The sequence below is a fragment of the Acanthochromis polyacanthus genome, chromosome 19 (genome assembly GCF_021347895.1).
Source record: "Acanthochromis polyacanthus isolate Apoly-LR-REF ecotype Palm Island chromosome 19, KAUST_Apoly_ChrSc, whole genome shotgun sequence".
Lineage (NCBI taxonomy): Eukaryota > Metazoa > Chordata > Actinopteri > Pomacentridae > Acanthochromis > Acanthochromis polyacanthus.
This window is the reverse complement of record NC_067131.1, coordinates 16,174,049-16,186,346: the sequence shown is the minus strand read 5'-3', so window position 1 is coordinate 16,186,346 and position 12,298 is coordinate 16,174,049. Positions and strand designations below refer to the sequence as shown.

Below are 12,298 nucleotides of genomic sequence, written 5' to 3'. Positions count from 1 at the left end.
AAATCCATCTAAAAACCTGTTCAATAGGAACACTTCTGGAGTCTTGACAAAACAGAGTTCAGGATTCCCCCCAAGCTGATTGTTCAGATTTGGGATAACGACAAATTCTCGCTGGATGATTATCTCGGTAAGAATCTTTATATGAAGTCAAACTAACATTCATCTGCACGAGCACCTATTTAAAACCTGACTGAGTCTAACGTGCTGTGGTCTCAGGCGCTCTGGAGCTGGATTTGAGTAACCTCGTTGCTCCTGCGAAGACCCCAGAGAAGTGCTCTCTGCACATGATGGAGGGTCTGGACATGGCACCACCAAACAAGCAGGAAAACACCAAATCTCTGTTTGCTCAGCAGTCGGTCCGAGGCTGGTGGCCTTGTTACCTCGAACAGGACGGGAAGAAGGTCCTGGGTGTAAGTATGAATAGAAAGTACATGCAGTCCATACAGTGGACAAAGAGGTTTTTAAGATAAACTGCCTTGTTCAAACCTGCAGTATTTATTCATGCATTTATTTATATATTTATGTATTTAGACAGACAGACATGTTATTAATCCAGAGGGAAATTCAAAGGAAATTTATCATGTTAATGAGCAATAACAGGGCTGGAAAATAAGACAATTCAGTGTCTGCTTTTCTCAATAAACACTGAAGACTTTAAACTGCCTGCTGTGTTTGGTTCAAACCTGATGTATTTATTGACTATTTTCATAAAGGATTAAAATGCTGATTATTGTTTATTTCTTGATAAAATCGATTAATAAGTTTGTAGAAAAAATAGAGCACTCATAACAGTCAGTTCAAACCGAGACTGTCATTACACTTGCTTTTTGTTATTAGAATTTAATAAAAGAGCTAATCAGAAAACTGGTAAATCCACATATTTCTAAAGTTGGAAACATGCGATATTTGGTATGTTTAAATGAAAAATTATTTATTAATAGCTGCAAATTTTCCACCACTTGACTCATTTCAGCTCTGTTTATTTCCTTAGGTGGTTTAATCTAAAACAAAACATTGCATTTTATCTACAATTTCATTTGTAAAGAAATGAATTTGTAAAGTACAGTAGAGGCATAAACTAATTCTCTCTGAAGTTGGATGAGGTAAAGGTTTAAAGGGAAGTCTCTGAAATAAAGTAGAAAAATGTTACCCTGCTTGAATTTTAGCACCAAATGCTTTATTTTGCTTTTTTGATTACTCCTCAATAGATGGTTCATAAGCTCTCTCTGTTATGCTGAAAGGTCTTAATGTTACTATGCAAAGGGCCCTGACATGCTTTGTTATTTTGTTTTGCTCATTATTTGTTTTGTGTTTGTAGGGAAAGGTGGAGATGACATTGGAGATTGTAAGTGAAGCAGATATCGATGAGCGACCTGCAGGAAAAGGAAGGGATGAACCCAACATGAACCCAAAACTGGACCCTCCCAAGTAAGAACCTGCAGTGGAACGACTGGAAAACACAACTTCTTGTACAAGATTAGTTTTATTGCGACAACTTACTTTTTTCCACTGTTCAACACCTCCAGGCGTCCAGAAACGTCCTTCTTTTGGTTCACCAACCCGTGTAAGACCATGAAGTTCATTGTGTGGAGAAGGTTCAAGTGGGTCTTCATCGGACTCATCCTCCTCATCATCGTGCTGCTTTTCATCGCCATCCTGTTGTACTCTTTACCAGTAAGGACAGACAATAATATTTATACTGAAATAGTAATGATTAAGTCACATCATACACTACCAGTCAAAAGTTTGGACACGCCTTCTCATTCAGTGCTTTTGATTTATTTGTATTATTTTCTACATTGTAGATTAATACTGTATGAGGCAATAAGTTTGCTGATTTTCTCATTTTATTCTTATGTTATTTACAGTATATATACTTTTTGCTGTAACTTTTGAATCTTAAGTTTACATATTGGTTTAATAGTTATTTCAGAGTAATGCTAATTGAATATGGTCATTTTTTTTTATCTTTTGGACTGGAACAGACTGTTTATTTTATGTTTAATTTTTGGTGGTACTGTAGCTTTAAGAGCCTGCAGCTTGGCTGACTAACGAGAGATTATGCTGAGCAACGCCAGGTTAGCAGTGGAGACACACGGTTTTCTTACCGTGTCCCGTCCTGTGTTGTTTTTCAAGGCCTTTTTTGTGGATTATTCAGTGACACTTGTAAATAAATACGTTCTTGTTTCGTCATAACCTGGACTTGGACTGGATTGTTCAATACAACTGGGATTGGACATGAGTAAACCAGAGATAACTGTTAGCTAGCATTAGCCAGTACAAATACTGAAGATTAACACTTTTTTGTTTACAGCATAACTCCATATGTATTGTTTTATAGTTATGTTTTCAGTATTAATCTACAATGTAGAAAATAATGAAATAGAAACCACTGAATGAGAAGGTGTATCCAAATTTTTGACTGGTAGTGAATTTGAAGGATTTTTTCTTTGAGATCATAAGACAGTTGTGATGCTGTGTGATTAATGTACTTACTATTACTCTTGCACATTATTTGCACTACACATAAAACATTATTTTAGTGTACATTACACTTATTGTGCATTTTATATTTTTCTTATTTTTACTTACTGCATACTTTTGCTTATTTATCTGTATTTATATTGGTAACTGTACTTATTCTCCTGTAACAACCTATTCTATTCTTAGTTCTGACTAGACAGCAGCAATGGTTTAATTTTTCTCTTTTTCCTTTTCCAGAACTACATCTCAATGAAGATTGTGAAGCCATTTAATTAGCTTTCCAATGGAGGAGCAGCTGGAGGAAAGCCTAAAAGACATTTCAACATATCAACACGATATCAACTCGACATTAGGTTTTTTTTAATTTTTTACTGCCTATATGTCTTATTAATGGGAAGGGGTGCTTGCACATTTGCACTGTATCAATGTACAAACATTTTGTCGACACTAAAACTGTGACAAACTTGTGAGCATTACATGAAGACCTGGACATCTGTGATGTGTTTCTGGAATACTGAAAGCTCTGTACTCTGTAATGCAATCCAATCCAAAGTCCTGTAAGAAAGCGCTACAGTTTTATTACAAACATCGAGGAAAAGGTGTTGATCCAGCACTGTTATCATGGTGTTCTGTGGTCATATTTGCCTGTTCCATTAGTCGACTTCACCAGTTAGGTTTCCATTTTCCGATCTTTGAATGTAATCATACAAAATGCGACCAAAGAAACATTTGTCATGTCAAGTGTGTCTGTCTTTTGTATATTGCACTTTCATAGATCTTTTTAAATTAAATCTATGAAACCTTATAGCAACAGGAGTCTGAAAAGGTGTTGTTTTTTTCATTAAGATTATTTTATTGTGTGTGTTTTGCAGATTGAAATGCCCCTGAGCTGTGCACTTAACCATGTACCTCATTTACATGTAAGACAGAATGTGACTGAAGAATACAGACTAGCATGGAGGTTTCTGAATGAACAAAAGCAGTAATTTACAGTTAATAATCAGATATGTACAGCACATGTTGTACAGAAGTCCCAGTTATATACATTTTGACAAGAATGATCAGATTTTTGTTATGTGTGCAGAGATCATTAAGTGGTTAACACAAAATATGAATATTTAGGACCGCTCATGTCATCCATTAAATCCTGACAACGGACACCTAATCAGGCATTATCCCTTATTCATTGGCTTTGCTTACTTATTGATTCCCTTCAGCTAATATAAAAATCTGTATCTACTGCATGATGGCTCGGTTTATTCCTCCTCTGAGGTGTGATGTTTGCAGTGCTCCTTCAGTAAAGCCTCCACCTCTGCCCTCCGTGCTATGCTGTTGGCTTTGCCTTGGAATCGGCCGTTCTTTCCAGCTCCCTTCCCTTGGAGCAGCTCCAACACCCTGGAAAATACAGAAAGAGATATGGTACTGACCTGCATTAAGATTTAAACTAGAATGAGATTATGATGTGATGTAATGAGATCTCTTACTGCGGTCCCATGTGAGTCACTGCTCCACTGGGTCCAGCCAGGAGAAACAAACCAGGTCCCTTCTCCTCTCCAACAGTCAGGAAAACCAAAGTCTCCTAAGCAAAAAAAAACAAAACAGGACAAACTTATTCAACTGCTGATTCCTTTAACTAAGCAGTCCAGCTATGATCTTACCTCAGTGTTTATTTCATTAGCAATAATATTCATGAACTCATTGTCGCCTTCTTTTCTGTAAGAAGAAAAAGAAACATTTTCATTCTGGAATACTCAAATTAATGCTTGTATTTCAAATAAAATCTAAGTTCTTACTTGTGCAAGGTGAAGAAGTTGCCTCTTTGGGGGTCATTCTTAAAGTTCTGCGCGATGAGGACGGCCATATCTCGAAGTAGACTCAGGTTCGTCTGACAAAGACGGTTTTAAAGTTGTTGGGAAGCCGAAGTGCAACTGATATGCCACTATATCTCCATTTAAACTGAGAACTCTAGTTTGTTTATGACCTCTTCTGGCAGCAATCGAGATTTACAACATGACACTTCTAAAAACTAAGCAGCACTGACAGCAAGCAAGAAAGAGTGTAAAAAGTCTCTTACTTTCTGGAGCAGTTTAACAGACTTTTGCAACTTGTCAACAGCCTCGACGTGCTCATCTGGTCCCGTTCTGTTGGACAACCGCAACAAGGTTCTTCACTTCCAGCTCTGTGAATAATTTGAACTCATGCTGGCGATGTTTTGACAGTTCCGACTTAAACTTACTTCAGAAGAGACACCATCGAACGCTCTGTGCTGTAGCTTCTCTCTGCGTACTTCAGCACCCTGTTTCCTGCCAGGAAGATCAAGTTGGTTTTATTTTTCTTTCCTTTCTCAGTTCCCAGCAGTTTTATGACCTAAAATTCAAGATAAAAAAGGCACACAATAAGTCATTTATTCAAATAATCTGAGATACACCTCATGATACAAACAGTGTGTGTGATTATTTGTAATGCTTTTTTTTTTTAAAAAGTAATTTTAAGTAATTTATTTTGCCTTTGTGGCTTTTTTTGATAAGGCCAGTGAAAAGACAGACAGGAAAGTGGGGAGAAGACCCGCAGTAAAGGGCCATAAGCGGGAATCAAACCCAGGCCACTGCGTCGGGAACTATGGTCCCAGTTTATGGGTCGCCCGCTCAACCAGTTGAGCTATCTGGGCTACCCTTTGTAATGTATTTTTAATTAGTTAACAAATTCAAAAATCTGAAAACTCATTGTGGGTCTGAGGTGCTTTCTGTAAAGGCAACAAGTAGCCTGGTAGTGGAAAAAGGGGGCCAGAATGGGAAGTCCACCTTGGTCACCTTTGGTACCAGTACATCTCATACAATCATCCTAAATATTGCATATTTAATACATCCGCCGACACTATTGTAAACATGTTTTGAATTATTGTAAACAAAAACTGGCTTCTTGCATGTTTTAGCACATACATACCGTATAATACTTACCGCATTTTTTAAAAAGAAAATTATTGACAATGTCTCTAGGTTCCTTTAGTTTGGGATCTTTTCTTGCTGTTATCTTCTGTATTAACCTGATATCCTTTCAGAATGAATGTTCACTTTGTTCCACACAAAATACACATGATTAAATATTACTGTACGATCCTCCGGTACATCATAATTTTTTATTTATTTAACCATGATTTGTGGGATCTGACATTAGTTTGGAAAAAATGGTCAGTGGCAAAAAATACAAAAGTGTTCTAGGACCTTTTAAAGTGTAAATTTACAGTGTGAGGCTGAGGCATGGCAAACTTTTTCCTCATGTGATATCAACCTCTTACTTTAATAGTGTTTTCAATTTTAATTTGCAACGTGTCTTAGAAATGACCCTGCTAAAGATAAATAACTGATCCTGTCATTCATTAAGCCTATAAACATCTGTGTGAATACAAAAAACGCAGCTTAATGATTATTGTGCAGTCATCAAGTTTCTACCATCTGTGTTTTGAAAGCACCCTGTTTAATGATGATGTTCTCTGCTTGTGCATCAGCGCTCTTAATGTCTTTTGTCATTACTGATTTAGCCAATAGCTGGCAAACCTCCGAAGACCGCTATCTGGGTTTTACTCGGCAGGATGCAACCTCTCAGCTAAGCACACATACATGTTCATATGAGGGCGAAAACCAGCACAAACAGCTGGGGTCTATCATCGTGTTCATATTATTTTAAGTTGCAGACAAATGTAAAATGCACAAACTTGAGGAATTCCAACTTGTTAATCAAAAATATTTTAACTAGATTCAAAGACTAGGACCATTAAGTAGTAAATTCTGTAAACCTTTGGTCTTTAAGTGTGTAGCTGTACCTGCAGCTGACTGAGGTTAGACACATGAGTTCCACAGCACATATTGGCATCAATGCCCTCGATATCAATGATCCTTATGGGCCCTGCATGGTCCTCTGGCAGCCCTCGACTCCTCACCTGGTTTACACACACACACATCTTGAGTTACACAGTGGATAAGTTAAATCATTTTTTTCTGATCAAGTTAACAGATGCTCTACATTTAGTCAGGAATATCGATTAGTATGAAAACCCTTGTTGTTTTAATCAAACGGGCAGCAAGTTTTAGCAACAGTAATGTCTGTGCACACACCTTTTCCACCGCAGGGTCATCGATAGACAGAAGTTGAACAGTGACAGGAATGTGACCTCTGATCTTCTCATTTACGACTTCTTCCAGCTCCTGAAGCTGAGCAGGTTTCACACAGGGAGTGTCCAGTTCAATGGTGCTTCTCTGACGCCCCAGGTCCCTGAAAAAACAAAAAACAGATTAGAAGTAAACCTTCTTGTTGATAGCGAAATTAATCTGTGCAGTGGTGAAGTACCAGGATGTGGTCTTGTATCCAAACATTGTGTCTGCCAGTGCTGTGATCAAATGCTGACCTAAGAGTCAATAAAAAAAACAAGCTTAGAACACATGTGCATAGTGCCTATAATTGGGCATTTTTTAGTTTAATGTAGAGGAGGAATCACTTGATGTCGATCATACATGTGTTAGAGGTCCTCACCTGAGTGTTGCTGCATATGATCAAACCTCCTCTCCCAGTCCACCTTCACATGCACTTCCTGACCCTCCTCCAGAGGGGTGACCACAAAATGTAGAGCCTCCGGTCCCTGCCTCGTCACCCTCAACACTGGGACGTCTCCTATCAGTCCATGGTCATCTGGCTGAGGGAGGGCAACACTAGTTCAGTAGGCATATTTGGCAAATAACATCAGACATGTATGGCTTATGGTGATTAGTATTACTTTAAATAAAGGTGACATTCCCAAACACATCTGTATGCATCCGTGCAACGATCACTGATGGCACATGCCCGATAAAGACATTTAAATAGAAGAGTAACGTTTTAAAAGATCCGGCTTACTTGGCCACCTCCCTCAGGAAACAAGATGGTATCTTGGAGCTTGACATTGAAGCCTTTTAAAGTTCCTTTCTTTCCATTGACCTCTTGTTTTAGTTCGGCAGGGCAGCAGGATACAACAGAGGTAACAAACTAGACAAAAACAAGTGAGATGAAAACTTGTCATAGATAGAAGCTACAACTTTCAAACTAACAGCAGGTGGTGGATTTCAATCTTATATAAAACGTTAAGAAGGTTGGCAAAAGAAAAAGAAACGTAACTCGCAACATAACTAAAAATTATATTGCTTTTATAGCAAACATAACGTATAAAAGTAAAAAATTACAATTTCCATTGCTTTTTGGGAGGGCTTTCTTACATTTCGGGTGGGTTTGAAATGACAACATCAGTATGAGTAGTTGTAATACGGTACGGATAAGAATACATAGTTAAATCCTCTACACAAATGAGACTTAATGCAGTGTTTCGTAAGGTAAAAGTTCGGTTAGCTGCAGCAGCAGCTAGCTAGTGGGGTACTTAGCCACCATGCTAATCATTTCTGCAGAAAACAGCAGTTAAAGTCTTTTCACAGGCAGGTAAACAGATTCATACCTCCTTCATATAGCAGTCTCGTTGACACTGAAAAGCCATTCTGTGCAGTTAAGAGGAAATATTCTGCCTGTCTCTGACCATAAACTGTAAAACCCTGTCACACGGACTCATTCATGCAGCGAAACACTACAGCTGTCTGCTTAGTACGGAGAGCAACATAGTCCAAACTTAACGCCTTCGACTTGTTCCTTTAAATAGATTTGTTTGAACGTTATTTAAACATGAAATAAAAAGTCACAAATACATTAAAAATATTATATTTGTCTTTTGATAGGTAAAACATAGAAAAAAGAAAAAAAAAGATAGAATCCACCAAATATTGTAAAAATATAGACAATCGTTGATATGAATTGCATGATTACAATCTTCTGGTGTTACTGAAACAGACATCTATGTTCTGAGATGACAACATGCAGCTTGGGAACATAACTAAGTACATTTACTCAAGTACTCCACTTTTAGTTCTGAGAAACTTAAATATCATCTGAGTACTTCCATTTGATGCTGCTTCATGCTTCCACTTTACTACATTTTTGCGACAGCTATGGGTACTTTCATGCCGAACATTTTACATAATGTAGGAAACAACAATCTTTTGATATATTGGTGACGACTAAACCAGTGATCTCTTTGCCATTTTGTCAAAAAAAATGCAGCATGTAGTCAGATCACAGATTGAAGAGTTGGGACTTATAGCCAGGAAACGGACTGATAAAACGTACCTTGGTCAGTTGGTAACAGCTGCAGCAATGAGAGATTTTTCCCTCTGAACTTCTCAGTGTTTAATAATGCAATATCTCGCCAAAATTCAAAGATTATAAAAAAGTAAAAAACAAAAGCTGTTTTTCTTTATATTGTTTTTTTTTCTTTCCTCTCACATTAATCATGTGATGACCCCTCAGATTTACCTGCTGCATCTGAGATGTTTAACTTGTAGAAAAGCATTTGTGCCTTTTTGTATGTGTGCTTTTACTTAAGCAAATAATCTGATTACTTCCTCGACCACTGCTCACCCCAGTAATCAACTAATTCAAAGTAAATCATATTATTCCAAGCACTATATCACCATGCGATGACTGACAAACATATTTTTATTAAAATGACAATCCAGTGTACAGTGGACAATCTCAGTAAATAATGCCATAGAAAATTACACGTAAAAGCAGCATTTTGGACAATAACACATCAAATCTTCAGAAAAAAATTTCAAGCTTCAGCAAACATAACATTGTCTTCAGTATCCCAAGCTACACATTTATAGCCAAAAGAGGTGATGAAGTGTTGAAGGTTTCAGTCAGACTGTAAGGGAAGAAAGTAGACAAATGGTCAGTGTTCATGTTTGAATGATTAATAAATGTGTAATTTCTCTGTCAACATCACAGCATTCAAATATGATCAGAATATGTGTAAACTGGAGTGAATTCTTACTGTATACATCATAGAGTTTGATTGAGTTTGTTGATCCGAATTCTTTGAATCAATTCGGTTGCGAAGAATATAGCTTGAACTATTAGTCTAGAGACAACACTCCATATTACATTTTAAAAGCACTTCAACTGCCAGAACACTCACATCACTGAGATCACCCATGTCCGGTGTTTCTCCTTTGTTACCGGCAGCCATTTCCTGGATCATCTGTGAAAACAAACAGAGTATTTACACATGCATGTAAACTATAACTCTCAAAAAATACGTTATTGAAAAGTATGGAAGAAGATCTGAAACAATACTAGAGCTTAGTTGATTTTATTACTGAGCCCATTGACTTCACTCACATCCACGTATCTGTCGTACTCTTCCTTCCCCTCGTCTTCTTCATGCTCCCAGTCCCTCCAGTTATCAAAGTCCACAGAAATCCAGCTGGGCTGCATAAAGAAGAATGAATCACACACATTTACACTTTATCTAAGCTAGGGAGGGATTCAGTAGCATTCAGGTAGTTGCATTGCTTAAAGCTTAACCATCTTACCAGAGCCAGAAAACTATATAATCTGAGAGAATCATAACATTTTCAGCTTTGAGACGATTCTTAAATTGCTCATTTGAGACGTGCATTATCATTAGAGACAATAATAAAATCTTGATATTTCATTGAAATCACTTTATTCCACACTTGTCATTTAAAAGTTGGACAAAAATCAAGCATCTGTTCAAACCAGGTGCTTTAAAGAAAAACAAAAAACCCCCACAAACAATTCTGTGCTTCTCAGCACAACTAGGAAGCCAATAATGACTCAGCCATGACCAACAATCCCATAATAAAAATTCATGGGCTTTTCTGCTAAACTGGTCTGAACTGTGGGCTGTATTTATAGAAAACAGAGAGAAGACAGTATTGATAAAAAAAATGCAAATAGTTTAACATCTATTCTATGTAGAGAAGTACTGGTCACATACATGGACACTTCAGCTTTTGTTTTTTTCTTTAAAAATAATATTTAAATCATTATAACTGTGTCATACTGCACAGAAAACATTTTCTCTACTTCTTGTCATGGTTGTGCTGTTTCCATTGAAGTGCAGGACTTGATATTGAAATGAAAAATGAGCCCACAGTGAATAAAAATGTGACAGGAGCTAAAAGCAAAACAAAAACATCAGTGAACTGCTTGGGTTAATAGCAGCTTTAGAAAAATTGTCATTTAAAGCTACTCCTGGCAAGCTCATTATTCATCTTTCTGTGAAACAGCTACAGTGTTCTGTTGAGAATTTTTCAAGTTCGGTTTTGAAAGTTGAATGACAGTACCTGATTTGCAAATGCTGTAAAAAGAAATATAACACTCTGAAATATATCACAATATCAATATAGACTTCCCTCCAAGCTCATAAAAAAGACATACCTTAGATGAATCTGAACCATGATGGTGTAGGAGACCTTGTGACTGATCAGTTTAAACACACACACTTACCTTTGCTGGATCTTTCTGGAGACGAGGCCATGCGTAATCAGGTTTCATCTTCCTTAGCAAGAAATTGATGGTGCGGTCGTAGACTCTTTCTCTGGAGTCCTTTAAAGTGATAACAATGAAAAGATTTAACACTACAATGACTCTACATTTGAGCATGCAGGATATAAAATTAATAATATGCCAACATTGGTTGCTTACGTGGATCTGGATTTTGTCGTACAAGTGCAGCTCATTGTAGTACACATCATCTGTCTCATTCTTGCAGCTATTTTACAGACAGAACAGGGTTTGTTAAACGTTTTCTACGACTTTTGTTGCACTGACAAGACAGAGACAAACAAAAGAGAAAGATTTAAGTCATGGGATGCCATTAAACTTACCACAAAATGATTTTGTCTGGCTGGATGTCAACCTGGACATCTTTAGGTCGCTGAATCATGAAGTTGATGGTGACATATTTCTTTCTGTCAAACCACAGTGCATGTGCTGGCTGGCTGTTAGGACACAGAGCATGTATGATTTCACGGGTGAAACCTCTTCACAATCATGCGGATCAGAAAATCATCTGGTGTTAAGAGACACAGGCAGCTCCTACCTCTCCTCTGGTCTGGCTATTTTGGGTTTGTTCATTCTGAGTCTTCTGATTCTTGCATATAACAGATAGAGAAGCTACTTTTGTATTCCTTTTAACTATGGGAAAGAAAAAAGCATGTGTCTCTTTCGTTCGTCTGTGTGTCCTAATGCAAAGGCCAGGCTCAGGAGGCTATATATAGAGCAGCTGGTATCAGCTGCTGGGAGACTTGCCTGCCACAGCCCCTTCCCTTCCCGTTATAGTCTGCCAGTGGAACACTCGGGAAAACAGATGCATTTTCTCCAATACTTCAGCAGCTCCCGACTGAGTGCTTGGGAGGGTGGAGGTGGTGGCAGGAACATTCAAGACAGGAAAAACTTGTATTATGATCATGATCTAACTGTCTGATTTTTTATTTTTTTTACTATCACAGCTTTTTTCAGTACCACTATATTGTGACACCCCTACTTCAGAGATTACATTTGGTTTCTCTACTAATTTTTAATTTATTCATATTTCATCAGTGGAAGTGAATAAAATGTTTAGCAAATTGGACAAACAATGGACGTGTGGTTTTTTTTGTTATTTAAACAGAGAAGTTTGTCCCTTGTAAAGTCAGTTTTATTGTATGAATCAATCAAGTTTCAACCTTACATGTACATACAATGGAAGAAAGCAGAAGACTGGAGAATAAGGGATGACAACTGGGAGAAAAAAAATTACATTGTAAGTTTTGGATAGGCACTTAGCACCGTATCGTACAGTGCTAAACAATACCAATAGTAAGAAAAATGTTGTTAACTACATTTTCCTTATGTGTAATTGCAGCTTTTCTATGCATATAACGTTCAGATTTGT

General features: G+C 37.4%; 3 protein-coding genes across 4 annotated transcripts in view; 1 reads left to right on the top strand and 2 right to left on the bottom strand.

Annotated features, from left to right (window-relative positions):
• The window catches only part of LOC110961665 (myoferlin-like), a 39,558-nt gene extending 36,263 nt beyond the window's left edge, over positions 1-3,295 (top strand). For both annotated transcript variants that reach the window (XM_051939568.1, XM_051939569.1), the window contains 5 exons: positions 28-127; positions 217-410; positions 1,319-1,428; positions 1,527-1,674; positions 2,722-3,295. In XM_051939568.1, the coding sequence (XP_051795528.1) occupies positions 28-127; positions 217-410; positions 1,319-1,428; positions 1,527-1,674; positions 2,722-2,760 (591 nt within the window). In that variant the 3' untranslated portion in view covers positions 2,761-3,295. The remainder of the gene's footprint in view (positions 1-27; positions 128-216; positions 411-1,318; positions 1,429-1,526; positions 1,675-2,721) is intronic.
• An 18-nt stretch (positions 3,296-3,313) lies between these two features.
• Positions 3,314-8,109, bottom strand: aarsd1 (alanyl-tRNA synthetase domain containing 1). The gene is made up of 12 exons (XM_022209371.2): positions 7,961-8,109; positions 7,372-7,500; positions 7,012-7,171; positions 6,829-6,886; positions 6,597-6,753; positions 6,305-6,421; positions 4,721-4,851; positions 4,559-4,625; positions 4,278-4,369; positions 4,143-4,197; positions 3,969-4,063; positions 3,314-3,879 (listed from the first exon to the last, which is right to left on the bottom strand). Exons 1-12 carry the CDS (start codon positions 7,997-7,999, stop codon positions 3,741-3,743), a joined length of 1,239 nt encoding a protein of 412 aa, XP_022065063.2. The 5' UTR covers positions 8,000-8,109; the 3' UTR covers positions 3,314-3,740.
• Positions 8,110-9,033: 924 nt separating this feature from the next.
• On the bottom strand, positions 9,034-11,625 carry ptges3l (prostaglandin E synthase 3 like). Its single transcript, XM_022209362.2, has 7 exons — positions 11,465-11,625; positions 11,250-11,363; positions 11,068-11,134; positions 10,870-10,968; positions 9,736-9,825; positions 9,533-9,595; positions 9,034-9,259 (listed from the first exon to the last, which is right to left on the bottom strand). The coding sequence occupies exons 1-7, from the start codon at positions 11,497-11,499 to the stop codon at positions 9,251-9,253; spliced, it is 477 nt and encodes a 158-aa protein (XP_022065054.1). The 5' UTR covers positions 11,500-11,625; the 3' UTR covers positions 9,034-9,250.
• Positions 11,626-12,298: the final 673 nt, after the last annotated feature.

Bases quoted from the DNA above. Each gene is read 5' to 3' on its own strand.
- aarsd1 (XM_022209371.2), bottom strand. From the start codon at position 7,999: ATGGCTTTTCAGTGTCAACGAGACTGCTATATGAAGGAG. The intron at 6,422-6,596 runs GTGTGTGCACAG...TGTGTAAACCAG, and splicing joins ATGACCCTGCGGTGGAAAAG to GTGAGGAGTCGAGGGCTGCC. The intron at 4,852-6,304 runs GTACAGCTACAC...CTTGAATTTTAG, and splicing joins CTAACCTCAGTCAGCTGCAG to GTCATAAAACTGCTGGGAAC.
- ptges3l (XM_022209362.2), bottom strand. From the start codon at position 11,499: ATGAACAAACCCAAAATAGCCAGACCAGAGGAGAG. The intron at 10,969-11,067 runs GTAAGCAACCAA...ATCACTTTAAAG, and splicing joins ACGACAAAATCCAGATCCAC to GACTCCAGAGAAAGAGTCTA. The intron at 9,826-10,869 runs GTAAGTGTGTGT...TTCTTTATGCAG, and splicing joins TCCAGAAAGATCCAGCAAAG to CCCAGCTGGATTTCTGTGGA.